Source organism: Sorex fumeus, unplaced genomic scaffold (genome assembly GCF_029834395.1).
Source record: "Sorex fumeus unplaced genomic scaffold, SorFum_2.1 ptg000044l, whole genome shotgun sequence".
In the NCBI taxonomy this organism is placed as follows: Eukaryota; Metazoa; Chordata; class Mammalia; order Eulipotyphla; family Soricidae; genus Sorex; species Sorex fumeus.
The window spans coordinates 56,666,128-56,690,669 of NW_026606101.1; the positions used below are offsets into that span (position 1 = coordinate 56,666,128).

General features: G+C 35.4%; 1 protein-coding gene across 1 annotated transcript; it reads left to right on the forward strand.

The window, feature by feature from the left end:
- Positions 1–956: 956 nt before the first annotated feature.
- On the forward strand, positions 957–22,468 carry CLDN16 (claudin 16). Its single transcript, XM_056121624.1, has 5 exons — positions 957–1,070; positions 15,506–15,608; positions 19,689–19,853; positions 21,291–21,482; positions 22,335–22,468. Exons 1-5 carry the CDS (start codon positions 957–959, stop codon positions 22,466–22,468), a joined length of 708 nt encoding a protein of 235 aa, XP_055977599.1.
- The last annotated feature ends 2,074 nt before the right edge of the window (positions 22,469–24,542 follow it).

The following is a 24,542-nucleotide window of genomic DNA, read 5'->3' on the forward strand; positions in this document are numbered from 1 at the left end:
ATGTTTTAAGTATATTTTCAAACATTGGACAAGGGAAGGAAAAAAAAGGCACATGGGAAATTCTTGACCATGTCAGAATTTAGCATCTAGATATTGATGTTAGGAAATATTCTTGGTGATTTATTGACATGATATCCTTGAATTCTCCCATGCACCTTGTGAAGAGTATATTGTTACCAGCGCGTTATAAAAACTTGAGCTCAAACGTCCTGATAAACAGTGACCGGCTCTGTAGCCAGGCGGACACAAACATTCTCCTTCCAGGACCTGTGAGGCTCAAACCCTGGGAGCAGTGATTCTAGCTGGGGCCCAGGCTGGAACCCTACCTGCAGCCGTTCAGTGCAGCTCTTTGGAATGCAAACTCCCTTGAGCAAGTGCTTGTTTAGCATAGTTTCACCAGTGACCTGTCTGTCTAAGGTAGTCCACGAATATTAAAATAGTCCTAATCATAAAATAGCGTTCAACCAACCGTGCAGCCACTTCAGTAGGGGTGTGTGGTGTGCGGGAGTGAAATAGCTCACTTTTCCCTGGAGGGCCTGAGCAAGATCAGTTTACAGGCGTCAGCATGGGGTGTGACCCTTCTTCCTCCTCTCCACGTTGGCTGGGGCGCACCTCTCAGAGACCATCATCTCTCATTAACTTCCAGTCTAGGCAAAAAAAAAAAAAAAAGTTCCCTAGCTCCTTTTCTTCCCCAGCCTAAGCATGTTCAGTTCTTTCACTGCCTTCGCTTCTGATTGGAAATCGGTTGCTTTGGATCATGTCCTCCAGGACCCCTCTGTGCGTTCTAGCCTTTTTTGCATTACTCTTAACCATAACCTAAGACACCAGCCGTGGGATGGGGAGTAACAGTGCCGTGTTTTCACATCCTCAGGTACCAGAAGCACAGACGGCTGACCGCATTCACGTTACCTGAGGGGACCCACAACTGGCAACTGCCCACCACGTCCTCCTCAGGGATGAGGGATCTTCTCCAATATGTTGCCTGTTTCTTCGCCCTTTGCTCGACTGGATTTTTGGTTGTAGCCACCTGGACAGACTGTTGGATGGAGAATGCTGATGATTCTCTGGAGGTAGGAAGTCACCAACGTTATTATTATTATTAATTATTATTTATTTTTACTCAAGTCCATGCAAATTTCCTAAGCTCTGCCTACTGTGTTGATTATTACTAATGATGGTAACAGTAGCTGATTCCTTACGTATGACATAAATAGTCCTTGTACTTTTTGCTCATTTAATACAGTAAATTTAGGAGGATATAGTGCTAGCCCATTTTACAGATGAAGTACCTGTATAAGTTTTCTTTTCTTATAAAGGATGTAATTGTACAAGAGTAATTGTGTAATTTCTACCATTAAGCCCGTCATTCATTCACTTTTTCCTATACTGCATATATCAAATTGAAAAATGTTATAGAAACATTTTTTTCTCCAAAACTATTTGCTAATCTTAATACCAACTTTCATAGTAGTATGTACACTATGTTAGAAGTGATAATAATTTATGACATTGAATAATCAGACCCATGGCATATAAAACATTTCTACTTAATAATATGCAATAGAAATGCTGTTTTAAGGCATTTCAAATTGGGAGAAGACATTCCAAGGGAAAATAAGGTATTTAATTGTGTTCCAAAGTGTGTGTATGTATATGTGTATGTGTGTGTGTGAGAGAGAGAGAAGGGAGGAGGACAGAGAGAGTGAGAGTGTGTGAGAGAGAGAGAGAGAGAGAGAGAGAGAGAGAGAGAGAGAAGGGTTTAAGAAATATCTTTACTTAAAAAATGTTTTAATCACCAGGATTTCCAATACTATTAATAATAAAGTTTCATGCATGCAAATGTTCCAACTCCATACTCTACCAGTGTCGACTACTTCCCTGTATCAGTGTCTCGGGGACACCCCCAAACCTCCCACCCGCCCCAGCTACTGCTGTCTTCCTGTCATGGTAAACTTAGTTTTGTAGAAAACGAGGAGTTGTTGTTAAAAACTGACTACTGAGCAAGAGAAGTATGAGTTGCTGAACTTGAGCATTTTTGTTCTCAGTGGAGAAACTGAGAAAAGTGGTTTTGAAAATTAAAAATGGATTTTGTGCCTGCATTTAGCTAAGAGAGGCAAGACAGTAAAATCAAATCTTTCAACACGACTACTTACTATTTATTAGCAACGTTACAGAAAATGTAGGTAAGAAAGGAAGCAACATATGAGGAACTCAAATAAAGAAGACATGCTTACCCAACATGCCCTCTTGCATGTATTCCGAAGGGATCAATTTACCCCTATATGCTATAATATCACCTTATGGAGTTTAGGGACGATGCGCAAGAGCAGCTCTATATAATTTTCTCCCAATTTTATTTTATAATTTTAAATTGGAGTTAAGAGTGTAAGGAAATAACTTTTTTGTGCAATGTATCATTTTTGCTGCCTATTTTTTCTTGCTTTTAATTTCCCTCTCAAAATGGTCTCTCAAAATCAATCAAGTTATACATATTTCTTTAGTGCAAGAAAATTATATTTCTGAAAATCATTACAGACTTGAACTGGTATAAAAGATATTAGCTGTTCATGAGTCCAATGATACGTTTTATTTGACCCTGTATATAAGTAATGACTTTTTTTTTAAAGTCCCTTGAATAGTGTTCATGGAAAAGTGCTGATAAAATTATTCTGCTCTCATTAGCTTGCCAAAATCTGGGTTGCCACAAGTGAGTAATTCTAAAATGTTTTGAACTTGATTAAACTTAAGATTTTTCAGAATATGCAAAATATCACTAATATACATTGTTGAGATATTTTCTAAAACAATTTGAAAATCTTTCTGGTAAGCTGATATAATTAATTGCTAGCTGTATTTAATCAAGGTGAAACCTTACTAAGAGAAATTGGGTGTCCTGACATTTAAAGTATTTTCTTGCTTGTATTTCACTATATTCATCCAATTTACCATCTGCTATGCACAAGAACACTTCTAGTTAAAATGAACAGAATAAAAAGTTCAGTTGTTCACCTTAAGGGAATTCTTGTTAATCTAGGACAAGAGTTAGTATATATAAACTTCTTTCTTAATTCATACTTGTCAGATCTTATTATATATTTTCCCAAGAAGCATTCATATTACTAAAAGCAACTCTGTAACAAAAAAGGCCCCCTTCTCTTTTAAGCAATCTAATAATGTGTCAATAATTTTAAGAGGCAAGGATCTTTTATAATGATTTCCCCTTCACCTAGCCAACAAATAAAGCTTTATTATTAGTCACAAATATGAAAGTTCTAAGAAACTGACTCAACTATAGTTTGCACTTTTTTATTCTTTTCTTAGTTTTCACCTTTGCTCCATGTTCACGGCTCATTTTATACAATTCGGTTAGGGTGGGATACCATAAGTCTTTTGTTTTAGCATGGCTATGGGAAATTGAAACAAATTTAAGTATTTTGAAAATATTGCTTTGGTAGTCTTGTGAAAATTGGAGAGATTGTGTTTGTGGAGAGTTTGGGGCCATACCTTAAGGTGCTCAGTTCTTAGTCCAAGTTTTATGGTCAGGGATCATTCCTGGCAGTGCCTAGGGGACCATATGCTATGTCAAAGATTAAAATGGAGTCAGTCATATGCAAGGAAAGCTCTTATCTCAGACCTCATAGTTAGTCTTTTATAATATATAGGCAACAGATCTGGCAATATTATTTAACTCAACTCTCATTTTAAAAAATCACTACAGATAATATGTGTGTGTGTGTGTGTGTGTGTGTGTGTGTGTGTGTGTAGTAAAAATCCTGCCTACTAAAGCAAAAAGAGGGTCAGAGAGATAGCAAGTAGTAGGGCACTTGCCTTGCACAAAACTGACCTAGGTTCAATCTCCAGCATCCCATATGGTTCTCTGAGAACCAACATGAGTAATTTCTGAGTGCAGAACTGGAACTCCCAAGTATCACCTGGTATTGCTCAAGAGACATAAAGCAAACGAGTAAGAATGGATTTTGTCTTTCAGGAGAGGAAGAAATTTAGTTCCTCACATTTAGTGAGGAAGAAAGATCACAAGGAATTTTGAAAAAAAAGTATAGGTCATTTCATATTTGAGAATGAAAAGCACAAAGAACAATTTGAACAAAGGTAGCAGGACAGGATGTGTGAGAAGATTCAGTTGAGTAACTGGGAACTCAAAAACCAAAAATAGAGTTCAATATTCTTTTATCTTAACACAAATAAAATGTTGACATTTTTACACATGCTTTACAAGTACGAGAGTTGTTGAATTAAGCAAAATTGTTAGGAAAACGCAAACACGATTGAAGTGCACTGTGTTCCAACAGTTCCAACTCAGGAACCTTGGACCCTAAACTGCCATCCACATCCTGCCTGAATCATCAAGGATTCAATTGTGTCTCTGGGAAGACTGATGTGATGAAGAGATGCTGGTTTAGAGATAATTCCAGCCTGTGTTCACATCTTAACTGCTATTTTGAGCAAGTCATATCTCATATATTTAGCATCATTTCCTCAATCATGAAATGAAGTTGAGTTGGGTTATTTTAAGGTCTTGCTATTTTTTGCATTCTTCCACACTGTGACTATGTGTACAGACATTTCGGGTGACAGTCTGCAGTCCCAGAGAGATGGCCACTTGGTGAAGGACTGATGGTGTCTAAAACTTCTCAAGGAATTTCTACTCCAAATCTAGTGTGAATATTCTCCATTTGTCTGTAACTTCAAATATTTTCTTCACATCTTCCACTCTGATTCCTTCTTCGTGTTCCTTCATCTTTTTTTCCCTTTCCTCCTCCCCTTACTTTCCTTTCCTCCCTTTTGATGTTCCTTATGTTCTCCTTTCCTCTTCCCCTCCTTTCTATTTCATCTCTACTCCTGTACTTCTTTTTTTTTAATCATCTTTGATTCCACAAATATACGTAACATCTTCTTTCTATTGTGGTGGGCACAAAGGTGTTAAAAAAATCTTTCTTTTTACCCGTGTAAGTGGGGAAGGGAGATAAAAAAGTAAAATAATCATTATAGTATGATATGATAGTTGCTCACTATGGTAAAAAACTTATCCCAAGTGGCCAGTTCACAGCATCTTGAATAATTAGTGAACATTACCCTGAAGATGAAATGTTTAAAGAAGGGCTTGAGAGAGATATTAGGCCATCGGAAGATGAGAGTACTTCAAGCATACACAGAGATTCAACATGAGAACTTTGTGAGTAACACAATCGCTTCCAGTGTTGCGTGGAGAATACAAAAAAACTTTGAACACCATATAAAATAAAATCTTATACCAGATACAAACGTTTCACCATGCAATTAAATTCTTTATACGCCCGCATGGCAGAGCCTGGCAAGCTATCCGTGATGTATTCAATATGCCAAACACAGTAACAAGTCTCATGATGGAGACGTTACTGGGCCCGCTCGAGCAAATCGATGAACAACGGGAGGACCGTGACTGTGACCGTGACCATGAAAAATCAACAATTTTGGTCAAGTGTGGAAAATGGTTGGAGTGGGTAACGTTAGAAAAACAATTAGGAGTTATTTTCTATAAAATTGGTGGAGGGGGGAGCAAAGGTATGAACAAAATGACAGTAAACATAAAGACACATGTGATTACAGGTGAAAATTTGAAAAACTTCCAATTGATTGGACTGAGAGCCAATTGTATGTGGCAAAAGAAAGAGAAAGAGAAAAAAGTCCAACTAGAAACCCACTTTACTGGTTTGGGACACTTGAAAGAATAAAAGTAAAGTAAGTAAGTAAAGGCCCTCCCGTTGATCATCAATTTGCTCGAGCGGGCCCAGTAACGTCTCCATTGGAGACTTTGTTGTTACTGTGTCTGGCATATCGAATACTCTCGGTAGCTTGCCGGGCTCTCCGAGAGGGGCGGAGGAGAGGGGCAGAGGAATCGAACTCGGGTCGGCCATGTTGGCTGCGTGCAAGGCAGACGCCCTACCCACTGTGCTATAGTGGAGTCATAATCTGTAACTTCAATGGAGGAAGAATTTCTCTCTACAAATTATGAAGTATCAATGTCCCTATTTTCTACCACATAGATTATCACCCAACACCTTAAGGCATGTAACCCTCTAATGAGGAACATTGTAGGTTAGACGTGATATGATAAAGGGGCCAAGCTGTAATTCTACCTTAACAAGTGGTAGCTGTATGAAAGACTGTTCAAACCGCTGTAAACCACATTTCTTTTCTGTAGGGGAAAAATAATAATGATATGTGCATAATAAGGATCTTGTAAGCATTAAGGGAGCTTTTTGTCTAAATTGTTTATCACAGCACAAGGAAAATACAAATCAGTCAATAAAATTAGCTATATTATTGCATATTCACATGTTACAGCTTTGCTTTTGTTTAAAAGATGACACTTTGTATTAAATTCACTGAAAGGAGAGAAGAGATTTTTGTTTCTATTTTTGCTATGAATTTTCTTGGAGAAATTGTCTTCTCTCAGCTGTGGTTTACAAGTGTTTATAGTTATGACTCTTAATTTTTTGTCTAACAGAGATCATGTAGCAAACAATACAGATAAAAAGTATGTTCTCAGGGCCTAGTGCAGTGGGTAGGGTGTTTGCCTTACAGGTGGCCAACCGGGTTCAAATTCCAGAATTTCTTATGGTCCCCTGAGTACTGCCAGGAGTAATTCCTGATTGCAGAGCTGGGAGTAACCCCTGAGCATCTCCGGGTGTGACCCAAAGAGACAAAAATATTTTGTTCTCTATTAAAACATTTTAAAATATGTTAGTAATTACAAATTACTAATGTCTTAGCTAAATCTTAATTATACATTTTGATACAGGAAGGTAAATTTTTCTCCAAGCTAATAGCTTCAATTATCAAAAGGAAAAGTATTTTTATAAGATTATTCCATTTCAGTTCATCCTTTTAGAACCATTTACTAAAAAACTTCCATATACTAAGAATTTTCATGATTAAAATTGCAATACTGGGGTGGAGAGGTAGTACAGGAGATACACAATTGACTTGCAAGTGACCAATCCCAATTCATTCCTCAGCACCTTATGTGATCCCCCAAGTACTGCCAGGAGTGATGCTTGAGCACTGAGCCTAGAGTAAGTCCTAAATACTCCAAGTTGTGCTTCACCAAAAAATACATTTTTTACCTTAAATAAATTTTTCCTCACTTAGATTAATTTTATTCCATTAGTCAGCTTCTTTTAGATTTCTTTCTAACTAGCATGTACTCTGATAATTTATATCCTAGCATACATTTTGATTATCTGTGTCTTCTTTAAAGTGATTTCAAACTCCTCAACAGACATTCAACACTGCAAAAGTTATCTCATTTGTTTCAAGATCCTTTGCACTGAGTACTGGCTTCCATATAATATAAATTCATGATACATTTTTTAAACATGAATTCATAGAACTTCTCTTAAAATGCTTGGCAATTTATTAAAATTCTGAATAAATGAATGAAATGTAGTGTGAAATGATAGCTGACCTTGAGCCCCAGATAAATAAAGAGACCACTATATTTTGTTTTAGGCAAGATCTCTTGCTACATTTAAATTGTTTTAAAAGATATGGATTTGCTTTTCTTAATAAATGGAATAAAGATGTAATTACCTAGGCCATATAATAATATCAATGAAAGGTGTATCTTTATCTAAAGAATACAGCTTTTCTCTCCATTGTCTTAAAAAGAGGTAAAGCAGGGCAAAAGGTAAATTAATATTATATAATCATTCACTCAACATAAAGTATGATCTCTGTCATGGGCAAGTAATCCTTTGTGAAATTGTGATGCCATACTTTCATAAGGAAATCATTCTAACATGATTAAATATGACTTAAGCAAATTAAAATTTAAAGGTTAGAATTGAAATGCATATTATAGTAAGACAGGTATGTAAGGTAATGTAACCATGAGGTGGCAACGTTTATATTTTATTATTATGATGGAAATATCCAACTCTTGACACTTTCAAAATTAGCTAGAACCCCACAAAGTGAGTGGGCAGAATTAAACAAAATCCATTTTAGCAAATAAGTTCATGGTACCTGAGAAGAAATGAAATGAAAGGCACTGTCTATTATATTCATTTTATTTTTTAAAAAAACTCTTATAAATGCCTATTGAGTTATTTTAGACTCTGAGATAGTAAGAATTAAAATAAAATATTAAAAATTCATATTAGTAAAATATACATTTTATCATAAATTGAAAATGTATCAGGTTTTAATAGTAAGTCATTATGTAATATGCAATCAATAACAGTTTTGCATCTTTGTAATTTAGCTAATTATTTCTTAGTTGAAATAAGTAAATTAAATCTTCAGTGTTTAAGTATTCCAGCACAGGATAATAAAGTGGTGTTTTCTTTACTACTTTAAAATGAAAACTATAAATTATAATATCATGGAAGATGGTTTGAAATATAATGTGGTTTGAAATATAATAAAATATAATTGATCACGGTCACGGTCCTCCTGTTGTTTATCGATTTGCTTGAGCGGGCCCAGTAACGTCTCCATTGGAGACTTTGTTGTTACTGTGTCTGGCATATCGAATACATCATGGGGAGCTTGCCAGACTCTGCCATGCGGACGAGATACTCTCGGTAGCTTGCCGGGCTCTCCGAGAGGGGCGGAGGAATCGAACTCGGGTCGGCCATGTTGGCTGCGTGCAAGGCAAACGCCCTACCGCTGTGCTATAGCCCCAGCCCCAAAATATAATTGAAATCTAATAAAACTTATTTCATCTTTATTTTGGTTATTCATACTCCTTTATATATATTATATTCACATATAGTCATATATAAATCCGAGGGCATATGCACTTAGAACCTAATGCACATTAAAAAGAACAATCTCATTGATAGTTTTCAACTAATCGTAACTATTTATAAGTAAACTCTGTGTAAATATTTTGTTCCTGTTTAGGAAGAAGAATTAAATGACAGTTGAAATATTTTGTCTATAATTCTCTCTCTTCATCTCTAATATATATATAATAAATGTGTATGTATATATGTGAAGTCAAGCTAAACACACTCAACCCTATAGTAAATAAGACAATGGAAGCAAAATTATATGTTACTGCTTTAAAATATTTTACAGACATGGGGATGATACCAAAGAAGAACTAGACACAGTCTAGGACAGGGGTGCCTAGGAAGGAGGCTACTAAAGGGCTCAGAATGAAAAATCCTAGGATTAAAGAAAAATTTTTTCACAATAAACCTAACAAAGATAACAGAGAGTTACCATTTTGGTTGCATAAAATGTTTTCACTGTAGCATCCTCCTTGATCCTCTCTACTACTGAGTTCATTTAAAGAGACAGTTAAGTAAAGAGACTTTAGGCTCACACTAATTAGTTTTTTTTTTTCACTTCTAGATTTAGTCATTCTCTTCAGTCAGAAGCACCCTTTAAGTATCAGTTGTGTGTATAATATATCAATTTTCATTTCTTATATTTCTAGGTTCAAATGAAAGTTAATTTATGTGGATTAGAAAAATTGACACTTATTTATCCTTAACGGTTATGCAATTGGCATCTACTATGTACTGAGAAACAGGGTTTGTAAGTTCCATATGCCTGTCCTATCTTGCTCATTGCTGTTCCCCTAGTCACAGTAATTCCTGTTGGTTAATACTTGATGGATATTCAGTGAGGATAAATTGGAAGACAGAAAAGAGACAAAGCTGGATAATGGAAGTATATATATGTACATAACATTATAAATATTAAACAAATATGGACAAGGCAGTACGGGAGATCATGAAATGACAGTATCAGTGGAAGGACTAAATCTTAAAGAAGAGACATTGTGAAGTTGGAATTCAATGATAAGTAGAAATTCAATAAGTTTAGAGCAAAGGTAATTGTGTTTATTATTGTATGGCAAGAGAGCAGCAACTGTCTTTCAGAACCCAGTAATTTTTTCCAAGAGAATGGTAAGAAATGTGAGGTACTTGTGAGTATAAGCTTTACCTAAATGAAAGCACTGAACTCTTGTGCATTATTTCAGTGAAAGCTCTATGTTTAACTATGGACAATCAATTAATATTCAGATATACATTGGTCTCATATGTGTTGTATTTTTATTATCCAACTTCGAATAAGCTGTGTATTGAGAAAGTAGTCCTCCCTTACTTGATTATTAGGGGATATTAATTTGAATGAGAGTCAAATTCTGATAGCAATATTTTCACATTTTTTTGTTACTCCATGAGTCACATACTACTCTAGTGAAAAGCTTAAATTTAGATTCCTCTATTATGGACAGTTCGATGAAATAATTATTAGTGAATGTTTGAGTTTCTTGCCACTTAAAATGTTGAAACATCCTTTAAGTATCAGTTCACTTCTTGAGAACATGTCTTTTAAAAGAAGTCTGAGAACCTGGCTGGGGACAACATCTATAGTACAGAGGGGTAGGGCACTTGCCTTGCATGTGGCCAACTCAGATTTGATCCTTGACACTCCATATGGCTCTCTGAGAACCACCAGGAGTAATGAAGGAGAAAAGAGCCAGGAGTAAACTCTGAGCACTGCTGAGAGTGGCTGCCAAACCAAAACAAATAAAAATAAATTTTGAGAAGTTGGGACTTGGAGAGATAGTACAGGGGGGGTGGGAGGGATACTGGGACCCGTGGTGGTAGAGGATGGGCACTGGTGGAGGGATGGGTACTTGATTATTGTATAACTGAAACCCAAGCACAAAAAAATTGTAAGTCTACAACTGTGCCTCACGGTGTTTCACTAATAAAATTTTTTAAAAAATAAAATAAAACTACTTAATAAAAAAAATGCTTCCCTTGCACATAACTGACCCAAGTTTGATCCCTGGTACTGCCAAGAAGTGGCCCCTGAGCAGAAAGCCAGGAGTAAGCCCTCAGCATTGCAAGATATGCCCCCAAACCCCACCCTTCGAAAACATTGCAAGAACTTAGATTTGCTTGCCTTTTGAGAGTCTTAACAAACACTGAATTAGATAGCAGAGAATTATGTACAGTGCAAGAGAGGGATAGGTAAGTGAAGGCTATACATGATTAGCAAGAAATCTTAAACATGATAAATAACAGTCTTTTAACCTTGTACTTTGTGCACAAAGGCACCTTTAAGGGTGTCTCCAGTAAGTGCTATATTAACACCAAAGTTTAGTTAATTACAGCCAGTATTCTCACGCACCTTAACTGAGTGTGAATATCAAGCAATCTAATAATGTGCCCCTGAGCATTAATACCTAATGAAATTGGATTCCTTGTTTCCTCTAATGAGCTCATTGCTTTTCTAAATATGGTCATTGCAGGTAAATGATCAATAGCCTTGAAAATGACACCACTACTGGGTTATTTTGGCAATAAATGAATGCTCTTTTTAGTGTAAATTTAGTATTCTCACATAGATTTCTTAGGGCGTTTTCTGAATAACCTCATTAGTACAAGAGTAGGTTTTCTGTTGGCTTAGTGACTGAATTAGATAGCAGAGAATTATGGACAGTTACTGCCTGGTTTTAGAGCAGTGACTTCAATCCACGTAACCTAGATCAAGTTGGAGTAAACTGGATTCAGTGTGTTCCTGTTAATTGGAAGACTGAAGGGCAGGGGGTTATGAGAAAGCCGCTTTCTGTTATGGTAACTGTTCAATAGTACAAACTGTCTCCACAGTATTTGTTTCCTGGATTTGCCATAATGAAGTAATCACAATGTGACGATCTAAAACAAGGAAAATATGATATTCTGCAGTTTTAGAAGTCATCAAGTTGAAATCAAGGAGTTGGCAGGTTTCATTCTTCAGTCTCTAGTGAATAATCTGGTTTTGCCTCTTCCTTAACTTTTTGCATCCACAAAGGCATTTTTTTCCAAAATAAGAAAACACCCAGAGGTTCTGGAGTTTAGGGTATGGAAGTATCCTTTGTGGAGGAGGATAGCATTCAACCTGTTCTATTTCTCTTTTTCCATTTTCTAGCAAAGAGAAGCAAAGATAGACATAACCACTATTCAGATTAATGTAATGGTTAATTTAATGTTCAAGTGCATTGGCCAATACTTTTTACTAATCAAGTGATCTACAGTATATTTATATGACGTATGTGCTTGAAATTTTTAATACTTATAGCCATTCTACCATGACTACCTATGTAGATACGGATATTGAAGTTCAAAAAAGTCAATACCTTGCCCAAGAATATGACACAGCTAATAGGAGTTTAGTTCATATTCAAGTCTATGGTTTCCCAGCTGTAAGTTACATCTCATGCATATATATATACATATATATGTATATGTATGCCTGCATATTTAATTATAAATTGTTGTGTGATGCTTGCTTTGCATGAAACTAATCTGGATTTGATTCTTGGTATCACACCTCAAGCATCATTAGGTGTCACTTCTTAGTACAGAGCCATGAATAGTGAGTACATTTCCTCCCATAAAAAGATAAATTGTATCAGAGCTAGAGATGTGACTAAGTGGTAGAGTTCAGGGCTTTAGAGTATATGCCCTGCATTCATTTGTGGTATATAAAAATATAGTATGAGACTAATATCCAAGGCCAAGGAAAATAGGGGCCAGGAGGACTGGAATCCACCACAAGTATGTGGAGGGCAAAGGGTAGGTAAAACAGAGAAGAGATCAATATGACAATAATAGTTGGAACTCACCACGCTGGATAAGAACTGAGTATTGAAAGTAGGTAAAGGATAGACATGATAACATTCATACCTTTATTGCTGACCACGATGCCCAAAAGGAGACAGGGGGAGAGAGAGAGAGAGAGAGAGAGAGAGAGAGAGAGAGAGAGAGAGAGAGAGAGACAGAGACAGAGACAGAGACAGAGACAGAGACAGAGAGACAGAGACAGAGAGAGACAGAGAGAGACAGAGAGAGAGACAGAGAGCGAGAGAGAAAGAGAGAGAGAGAGAGGGAGAGAGAGAGAGAAGCTGGGGAGGAGGGAATAGGAGGGTGGTGGGAGGGAAACTGGGGACATTGGTGCCAAGAAATGTACACTGACAGAGTGATGGAGTGATGGGTGTTGGAACACTGTCTGACTGAAACCTAAACATGATCAGCTTTGCAATGGACTATCTCACAATGATTAATTTTTTTAAAGTGTATAATTCCCTGGGTTTAACCCATGGCAAAGTAAGACAAGCAAAAATTTATGCATCAAATCACACAAAATAGATTTTATTCATTCAGTTATAGCTTCTGTGCTTCGTTAGGTTAGATCATGTTTTACACATTGCAGAAAATTTCTTCCAGATTTTTAAAAACTGTATGTTTATTTTAAAAAGTAACATTGTATTTGTTATTTCTTCCAGATTTAACCTCAGGAGCAGGAAAGTAATCTGAAGTTTTGTAGAATAATGGCCATGGGATGAGATTCAAGTTAGGCCTTACTGCTTCATTTTTAAAATTGCTCTCCAGTTTTCTATTTCTGAGTTGCTTCAGCTTCTAGCTGATTTGAAATTTCTAAAAATGAATTTCAAGTTTGCTAAAATGGTTAAGAACATGCACACAATCGACAATGTCATGTCCATTTTACTCCAGGTATTAACATATCTTTTAGGGTTTTAACACTCTATTTCCCAAGGCTGGGAAGCACAGTGGATAAGGCGCTCACTGCTTTTGCATGTGGCTAACATAGGGCTGTCCATTGACAACATATATGATCCCTGAGAACCACTGGGGATGATTTCTGACCTCAGAAACAGAGATATGGTCCGAGAACAATTGGATATGATCAATACCCCTCAACAAATGAGCGAGAAAGCAAATACTTGATTTCCTAGGCCGTTATTTCTTTATAAGTGGAACTGTATTATAATAATGGTATCTTATAGGTCATTTAATAAATAGATGAAGCAATAACATGCTTAAACAAGAACATGTTTAAACAACAACTGCCTTAGAGTCTAGACTCAATCCTGAATTATTTCTAATTATAAGTATTTGACACATAAAGTTACAATAGAAATAGCACATTAGGAATATAGAAGAGAAGTAAGCAGTAGTCTTACTGCACAATAAAGCTTCAAAGCACAATATGTAGGGCAGAGAGCATGTAGAACTAAATGTGATTTTTTTTTCAAATGAAATGTTTATGTTCCTCCTTTCCTTCTCTGTACCAATTACAATTCTCTTGTTTTAGCATTTGTTTTCATTCCTTCCTTTGTCATTTATTCTTCAAGATAAAATGAAAGTTTTCATTTTCCAAGATAAGTCTTTGTTAATCTTACTATTAAACTATTACCAGATTTCCTAGGTAATGTGAATCTGTAATTGAATTAGAAGAAACATATTAGTTCTGTTTCATATGCATGAACTCTACTAAGAATACTTGAAACTATTTTCTTTTGACACACTATCCTAGGAAAACTATTGTGACTTGTAGCTTACACTACACACACACACACACACACATACGTGTATATATATGTATATATATATATAAAACAGCTTTTAGCTTTAGCTTTTAGCTAAAACAGCTCACATAGAAAGTTTATCATATTATATATATGTACATATATATATAAGAAATTCATATATATATAAGAAATTCATATATATATAAGAAATATATATATATATAAGAAATTCAGGCACTTTGTTGGTTGGTTGATCTGCTTATTTGAGGGGCATTACTTGGAGGTGCTCAGGGCTCATTCCTAGTTCTGTATATGCGGGGGCTGCGAGGCTAGCTAACCTTGCAAGTCTAGTGTCTTAACCCCTGCACTGTATCTTTAGACCCTCATTTTGTACCTTTGAACTCTAGGTGAACACTTACAATTATGTTTACATAATTTCTGAGTAAAAGTGACTTATAGTCACCAGGCTATATAAATTTAATGATTATTTGCATTAATTAGAATCCATAACATAGCTTAAAAATTTGTTCCTGTCATTATAGCATAAAGAAAGAAACTGGGAAGCCTTTATATTTCATTTATTGGTATCTTTGTGCATAGTTTTCCTTGGTAATTATCTTAAATTTATGAACGTTACATATCACACATTTTTCATTGGACTCAGTGCTCATAGTGAAGAAAATTTAAGATATTTTTAATCATATATTCTTAATTGTACATATTAATAAACACAAGAAGTCAACAGTTACTGTCTATTATTATATTGATTTCTTTTGCATGAGTAAATGTCAGTGATAGGAAGTGAAATTAATTGCCTTCGTGTTATTCTATGGCTCTATGATAGAACCACTCTTAGACATTTGAGTGTAATTAAATTCTGGCTTTATCTTTAATTTTTGCCATGATATATTCTTCCTTCTCTACCCACAAGTCTGGGAGCAAATTGCTTTCCTGATGAGCAAAAATCTTTATTTTTCACTGCTTGAAGGAGAAAGGTTCAAAAAATGCATTGTGTTTGTTGTAATTGAAATTCCTATCATGCTTTTAACCACTGGACTTTGTTGTCTAAGTTACAAGGGTCAACTTCTTCCTTTGATAAAGGGAAAGTGAAATGTGTCTGCATGGTTTATTTTACACGGTGTCTTCTTCAACATCTAGGTGAGCACAAAATGCCGAGGCCTCTGGTGGGAGTGTGTCACAAACGCTTTTGACGGAATTCGCACCTGTGATGAGTATGATTCTATACTTGCAGAGCACCCCTGTACGTACATATGCCTTAGGTACCCCAAGTCTGTCAGAAAGGAAGTACCAAAGAAAATTTAACTTTGGTGTTCATTGTGTGTTTCTGTTTTCTGTAATCTTGTAATCTTGTAAGATTCTTCCCAGTTCTAAATGTTTTCTTTAGAAATTTACTCTGATCCTGAACTTAAGCATTTCTGAAGTAAATTTTATATCTTTTCATGTATTTAGAAACACCTAGTGAATAAAAATGCTATCTTATTTATGTCTGCTATACTCCAAGGGACCTGGCATGACATGCTATGCACAATAGTCTCCTAGCAAGTGCTTCTTAAGAGAAAATTTATTCTTCAGGTCACTGTAATTTTATGATAGAACTGATTGACAGGTTAGATGTAAAGTACTACGTAGAGATCTTTTAGCTAAAATAGGTCACGTATAAAGTTTATCATATTTTTTTGAATGTCATTCTAAGAAAAACATTTAGAGATTGAAGAGCAGAGACAGAAACAGAAAAACACAGAAACACATAGTCAATGAATAAAAAAAGAAACAGCTATGTAATGCTTTTTTGGAAAGAATAGGAAAGTCAGTTCTTTCCTGCTCCTTATCATAGTATTGAATTATAGTAGGCACTACCAAGCTCATATTTCAATGAATAAAGAGTTTCCATAAATTAAAATATCATAGTTAAGTCTCTCAGTTGTTGTGGAGAGCACTTGTTCCATGACTTTAGTATATCAAATAATTCCATAAAATGCTAGTATTTTTATTAAAGCAAATTTGTTTTATCTCATTTCAAAACAAATGACAGGTTATAAAAGCACAAGAAGCCTGAAGACAAATGGAAAGTAAACACTTGTAATGTGACTTTTCCCTTGAACAGCTGTTGCAGCCCAAGAACTAGTCATTCAAAGGAGGGTTACTATAAAATATCTTTCTCTGCTCTTTAGTAATTGAGTGCCTGCAACATTTTGAAAACAATTCATGAGGACCTATTTCACTTAAAAAAAATTCTTAATCTCCATACACACACACAAATAGTATGATTTATTTAATGAAAATGAAAAATCATGTGAATATTTTCCATTCCAGAAATGTCAAGTTATGGTTAAGCTTAGAAGAAATAGTAAGGCCTTTAAACTTTAAGTATTCTGCACAATTATTCAAGAATAAAATTAAATTATTCATAAGTCTCTGCTATTTATATTTTCATGTTTTTTACTTTTGCTTAAACTACCTCAGTTTTATTCTGATGCTGCTTATTTTATTGGAGAACACATCCAGAGAAACTGAGGGGCTATGTCTGGATTTGTGTTAAGGACTGACCCTTGCAGTGTTCAGTGAACCATATGTGATGCTGAGATTCAAACTGGGGGTGGCAGGTTACAAAAGCCTTAACACGTGAACTATCTATACCCTTCTTTTGATATAAGCTTACTTCTTAATTGGAATGTACTAAGCATATATTATTTTTCTTTTAAAAAATATCAATCTTTAAAGAAAATACAAATGGAAATGTGTTTTAAGAAAATAATTTTCCACAATCTATATGTTAGGATATGACATAAAAAAGTAAAATTTTTTTTTAGTATTTTTTGGGGGGGTGTTCACACCCATCTATGCTCAGGGGTTACTCCTGGCTTTGCACTCAGGAATTACTCCTGGAGGTGCTTGGAGGACCATATGGGATGCCAGAGATTAAACCCACATTGGCCACGTCCAAGGCAAATGCCCTACCTGCTCTACTATTGCTCCGCCCCCCTAGTTTTTGATCTTTCATGCAATTACAATCAGATAACCTATTTCACGTCACTGGAAACATAGGGAAACAGACCTAGATAAAACTCTATCATAATTCTTTATTAGAATCCCTCTTTGACCAAAATATTAACACTACTCTAATTGCAAAATCTTTATGTGTTCCCCCAAAATGAAGGTACTGGCTGGCTGACATGAGCTACATACTTACAGAATTGCTGCTTTAAAAGTGTTCTAATCATTGAGACTGGTAAACCCCACTGATATGAATGCTAGAATTCCACAATATAACTGAGTCATGCCATGTGTGGCACTAGGGTCAGGGAGATCTGAAAGAAAGTTCCCAAAAAGATTTTAGAAGACCCTATCCAAATGCCACTATGTCCCTAGGGCTCCTAGACTTTAAAAGGGGTCTTAGACTGGTGATGCCATAATTGCAAGCATTAGTGTAACTACCTATACGTAAAAACATTATTTATATTTGAAAAGCCAGTTTTCAAAGGACAATGTATATAAGATCAAAGTATAGTAATACCTTAGCTGGGTACTGAGTAGAAAAGTCTACTTTTGCATATCATTTGGGGATCAAGAAAAACGTTGAAATATAAATGCTAACACAATCTAGTCACCTACAGATTTTCTCTTTTTTTAATTTTGAGGGAAAAAATGAGCCTTAAGTTTGGCTTATTATTTTTTTGTTTGATTGTTTTTTTGTTTGGGGGCCACACCTGGAGATGTTCAGGAGTTACTCCTGGCTCTGCACTCAGTAATTACTCCAGGCAGTACTCTGGGAACTATGAGGGATGCTGGGGATCAAATCTGGATCATCTACATGCAAGAAAAGCTCCCTATGAAGTTTGACATGAATGTAAACTTTGAGCTTATATGTTTTGAAAGATATAAAATTTAGATATATTAAAAACTAACAAATATAAAAGCTTATATGAATAATGATTGTATATTATACTTCACCTATAAAGTAGAAGCTGGATTTATGCAGCTGTTCCTCTCTTAGATTGATTATAAATTGTTTTTTCTTAAGAAACCTAACTAAAGTTTTATAAATAACATTACCATTGGGGGAATTATTTGAGATGCAAGTATATCACTATGAAAATAAAATACAATTACTGTCATCTAAGAAAGGCAATTTTTCTCTCTTCTTTAGTCAGCTAAAATGGTGGTGGTCCTGACTAGATAATTAATCCTCCACTTACCACAAAACTACCATAAATTCAATTTAGCATAACTGTGACTTACATTTTAAAAGCTTTTTTTCTAGTTAAAGATTCTTCCATTGCAGAAACAACACTACTTTTCCACTTCTGTTCGTTTCCTCCTCACTTCCCTGGACCTTATACCTTCACTGCTCAAAGTAGAACGGGATGTTAGGAAGGGGCGTGACTTAACTTGAAAAGGAATAAGATCCAGTTTCAGAAACCATCTTCTGCTTAACTTCCATGCTCTAAAAATCTGCTAATGGCACCTCTCAGGCTCAGTCTGGCAAACGAAATATGGTTTCTTTCATTATTCTTTCCTGTACCAAATCATTTTTTTAAATAAAACACTGAACAAATGAAGGGCTCATCTATTTATTGGATATTTATCATCACACTTACTCTTCTTCCAATCAGTATTTAGCTATAACATTGTGAATAAGTCTCATTCCAGGAGACAAAACAAAAATATTCATTTAATTACCTCAGTATATCTATCAGGCAAGGAAACAAGAAGACTAAATAATAATCAATTCTAAAGCTAATAATAGTGCCAGTTTGTCATGATTTTATTGTTATTCCTGAGCCACCCCTGGCAATGCTTAGGGGGTACTCACGGCTCTTCACTTAGGAATTACTCTGGCAGTACTCAGGGACCGTATGAGATGCTGGAATTGAACCCTCATCAGCAGCATGCAAGCCAATTGTCCTACCTGCTGTACTATCACTCCGGTGCTAGTTATGATTTCAATTCCATAAAAAATTAAGGGTGTTTATTTTCAACAGCAGTAGGGCCTTGCACGCAACCGACCCAGGTTTGATTCCTCTGTCCTTCTCTTGGAGAGCCCGGCAAGCTACCAAGAGTATCCCGCCTGTATGGCAGGGGCTGGGCAAGCTCCCCATGCCAAAAATAGTAACAACAAGTCTCACAATGGAGATGTTACTGGTGCCTGCTTGAGCAAATCGACGAACAATGCTACAGTGTTATAGTGCTATTTTCAACAAATTCTGGGTTTTTTCCCCCAAGCTCTGTCAATATAAATGATTCTTTAGTTTTTGGTGCAACAATGTGGGTTAAAGTCTACCTCTTCTGTATGTTATAATTGCATTTCCTGATCTTCCAGTGAAATTGGTGGTAACTCGGGCATTGATGATTACTGCAGATGTTTTAGCTGGGTTTGGATTTATCACTCTTCTCCTGGGCCTGAACTGTGTGAAATTCCTCCCTGATGAACCATACATGAAAATCCGCATCTGCTTTGTTGCTGGAACTACATTGCTAATAGCAGGTACTGGTCTGAACTAATGACAGGGATCAAAGAAACTTCCAGTAAGGTATGCAGTTGAGGTGCTGTTCTGAAATAGTTCATTTTACAATCATATGAAATTTGTTGCTAGATTGGGTTCATATGCACAGGTCCAGCTTTCTTTAGTTTTGGAATTTTGTAAATAATCCATTGTTAATATCCCAGAACAAAGTTTTTCAAGTCTTCAAGCTATTTATTATCTTTTTAAAAAGTCATACAATACTTTCAATTTTAAAAATAATTCCTGGGGCTTGAGTGATAGCACAGCGGGTAGGGCATTTGCCTTGCACGCGGCCGACCTGGGTTCAATTCCCAGCATCCCATATGTTCCCCTGAGCACCGCCCGGAGTAATTCCTGAATGCAGAGCCAGGAGTAACCCTTGTGCATCGCCAGGTATAACCCCAAAAAAGCAAAAAAACAAATTCCTTTGTGATTATTCTGGAAGATAAATTTTACAGGGAACCATCATTACAAATGGTTCCCCAAGCACAGCCAGGAGTATTCCTGAACAAAGAACTGAAAATAAGCCCTGAATACCTCAGTTGTGACTCAAACTCTCACTTCATAAATGGAGTCGGTAACACGCAAAGCAAGCACCATACCCCCAGCAATCTCTCCTGCAACAGAGTCATTTACCTTACAACTTCACAATCCTTTATTTTTATCAAAAACTTGACATTAAATCTATCCCTATAAAACAAAGGACCCTAGAGAAATGACTTCAAGTCACTCAATTGTCACATAGACTGTTCTGTGGGTTTAAATTTTATTTAAAAGAATTAAAATGTCTTTGTACATTTCTGTATGGTGTGGGAGTGATAATTAGGGATTTATTATGAAACAAAGGCATTTTTCCCTCAATTATTTATTTTCAATCTCAACACACTAAAATGAATGACATCTGAAACAGTTTCCATGTGGCTGCTGATTATGTGGGTGACAAAGCATCCGTCATGTCTGGGAAGTTAGAACAGTGACACTGTCGCATACTCAACAATGCGTACCAGAAATAAAAAGAAACTGGTGTGGATGAACATGTGCTCTGGATATGTCTTCAACAGTTTATTATTTCTGTTCCTTTTTTCTTTTAATTTTCCCCTTTTATAGCATTAAAACAGCATTTAATAATAAGAAAATAAATACCATAGCCTTCATTTCTGGTGTACACAAATGTATGGGTATTAAACTATTTATTTGTATGTACCTTTTTTTATATATAAGCAGAGATATACTTTGTAAGAAGTTTAAGCTGTAAAGCAAAAAAGAAGTATCTAAACTTTGAGGATTCTGTTTGTGTGTGATTCCACAGTATAATTATTATGCTTTCAAAATACACCACCCATTTAGGATAGCAGGCCGAGCTTTGATTGAAATTGCGAAAACAACTGCCTTATTACAGCATCTTCTCTTTCTTTCAGGTGCCCCAGGAATCATTGGTTCTGTGTGGTATGCTGTTGATGTTTATGTGGAACGCTCTTCCCTGATTTTGCATAACATATTTCTTGGCATCCAATATAAATTTGGCTGGTCCTGTTGGCTTGGAATGGCTGGATCTCTGGGTTGCTTTTTGGCTGGAGGTCTCCTCACATGCTGCTTATACTTCTTCAAAGGTCAGACACAATGGGACCCACCCACTTTCTTGTCAGTAGTATACCTCTTCTTAGCCAAATGGAAGCACATCTCATTAATATTAGTGCATATTTAAACTATGTGTTACTATTTTAAAAATTAATTACATAAGACAACTAACTGATTGCAATGTTTGAAACTTATTGCCCAGGTAGTGTTGTATTTGTTTTTTTTTGGGGGGGGGAGCTATAGTTGTGTTCTATATTTAAATGCATAATAATAATTTTTATGTTTCATAATCATGCATAATTAACTCTATCAAGTCTCACAAATTTATACCTAGAATTAAATGGAAATTTAGACTAAGAGGTAAGCCAAATATTTGTTGTCAAAAAATGAATGTAGGGATCAAAGCAATAGTACAGTGGGCAGGTTGCCTGCCTTATATATGGCTGAACCTGGGTTTGATCCCAGCATTCCATATGAACCTGGGTTTGATCCCAGCATTCCATATGGTTCCCGAAGACCTCTTGGAATGATCCTGGTACAGAACCAGAAGTAAGCCTTGAGCACCACTAGGTGTGTCCAAAAAAGTAAAATACCAAATTAAATGTATTAATTTTGGATTTATGACTACAAATTGCATAGGAGATTCTCCTACTTATCATAAAAAAAGAAGTTACTCGGTCAAACTATGAGTCAAAAAAAGAAACATTCTTCAGAATTAATATCTTGCCTTCATTTCTATGATTGTTCTAAGAAGACATCTTCTTAGAATATTTATATTCATTTATTGTTGGGGAAAATATATATTAAATGTCATTCTTTAAATGTTCTCATGGATATTGAGCTATAATTATTTTTACATATCTACATTTATCTCTTTCAAATAGATGTCAAATCTGGGAGGACCTATCCTTATTCCAGAAGAAAGTCATATTCAACTGCAGCTGTTTCCATGGCCAAGTCCTATATGACCCGTAGGACAGAGACTGCCAAAATGTATGCAGTAGACACCAGGGTGTAAAATGCTGTAGATAAGTCTTTGTTTATATGTATTTAATCAATCAAGATAGTAATGTTAATAAAACAAAAGTTAATCCAAGGACATTTATTTTAGATGTTGTACTCAACTAAGTCAATTTTTCAGATAAATCAAAAGTTTAATTTTTCTATCAATTTTTTACTATAATACTCTTTAGTCTCCTTCATTCTCAATCCTCCCTGTAACATACATGCATGTGCCATACACACACATATAGGTACATACACATTTGCCCTATGTTTTAAGATAACATACAAAGCTAAGATATACTGAGTTTTTAAGTTCTTGCTATTAGTTTGTGGCATGGTGATATTAAATGACATTTTAAAAATAGAAAATTGCCTTCAGAAGAGGCCAGAGTGTCTTATCTTTGAAGGATTTGACAAGCTCTGAGTTTTTCTCTGACTTTTGGCTCACTTTTTGTATCCTCGAATGAGTTAGTTATTTGGTAACTGAGAAATATGATTATTCCAAATTCAAACTCAAATATATATATATATATATATATATAAAACGTCTTCATTGTGAGACCTGTTATTACTGTTTTTGGCACATCGAATACGCCATGGAGAGCTTGCCAGGCGCTGCCGTGCGGGTGGGATACTCTCGGTAGCTTGCCAGGCTCTCCTAAAAATAATTATTACTATACTAAATATAATTATTCCTCATAAAATATATGCATTTTTAGGAAACATAGAATTAAATTCTCACTTCAAAAATCAGCAAATGATTGTGTGTGAGATCTTATTCATATTCATAGTGCAATGTAATCATGTTGAGATTTTTAAATGCTAGATTTTAAAAATGTTATAAAATGTAATCTCAGGTTTTCTTATTCCATGTAATTCGCATGAATAGTGTTATTAGCACTGCAGTAATTTAACAAACTATAAAGAAAAATATAAATTAGTTATCTGAAAAGTTTTTAAAAAGAAAACCCTAAAAGTTGTGTTTTGATACTGAAAGACCAAAAATAATAAAATTAAGTAAAATTGATATTATATAATTATCTCTTTCTATATATATACATACATATATATACACATACACATGTACATTACATACAGACATAATATCCATGTATATGTTGTTGAGAATGAGGCTCATGACTTCTTACACCATTCTATATCTATGAATTCAGAAGAAATTTCAGTATGATCTTAGAGAGATATATATTTATGTATAACATAGATATTAACTGTGGTTGAGAGTAAAATATTTGTAAATCACACAAACTATTATACTGGCAGTACTTGATCCATTTTAAAACTTATTTTGTATTGTGGTTATTTTTAACCTTGATTTCAAACATTTTTATACATGCCTTTATGATATATTGTTTGTCATGTTATATATATTTGTGTAACTTTATTGAAGTTTCTGGGAAAGACAGGGTAAAACAGTTAACCTAATATTCATAAAGATTCACTAGGTTCATTAGATTTTAGAGTTACAGATTTTCCTCTTAAAGATTTCTTTGTAAAAGGAAATAGTTAAGTGGTAATTGATAATTGATACCTGTGACTGTTATAAATTTTTCACAATAAAAATATTTTGTATGATTCAAGAGAAATTGTATTTTTTAAATGTCCTTGGAAGAGTTTTCTTTAAATCCACCTTATTTAAAAGGTGGATTTCTTTTTTTTTTCCCTTTATTTTATTTTATTTTTTTTTTACAGTTGTAGATTTACAATTTTTTGTGCTTTGGTTTCAATTATACAATGATCAGATACCCATCCCTCCACCAGTGCCCATTTTCCACCACCATGGATAATATCCCTCCCACCCCCATCCCCCCATCCCCCCCATCCCCCCTCTGTGGCAGGGCAATCCCCTGTGTTCTCTCTCTCCTTTTGGGTGTTGTGGTCTGCAAAAGAGGCATTGAGTGGCAAACATGTTCAGTCCATAGTCTACTTTCGACATGCATCTCCCCTCCTGGGAGGATCCTCCAAACATCCTTTATTTGGTGCTCCCTTCTCTATCTGAACTGCCCTTTCCTCTAGGATACCCGGCTGGCCTCTAAGTTATGGAGTAATCCTCCTGGTGCTGATCTCAG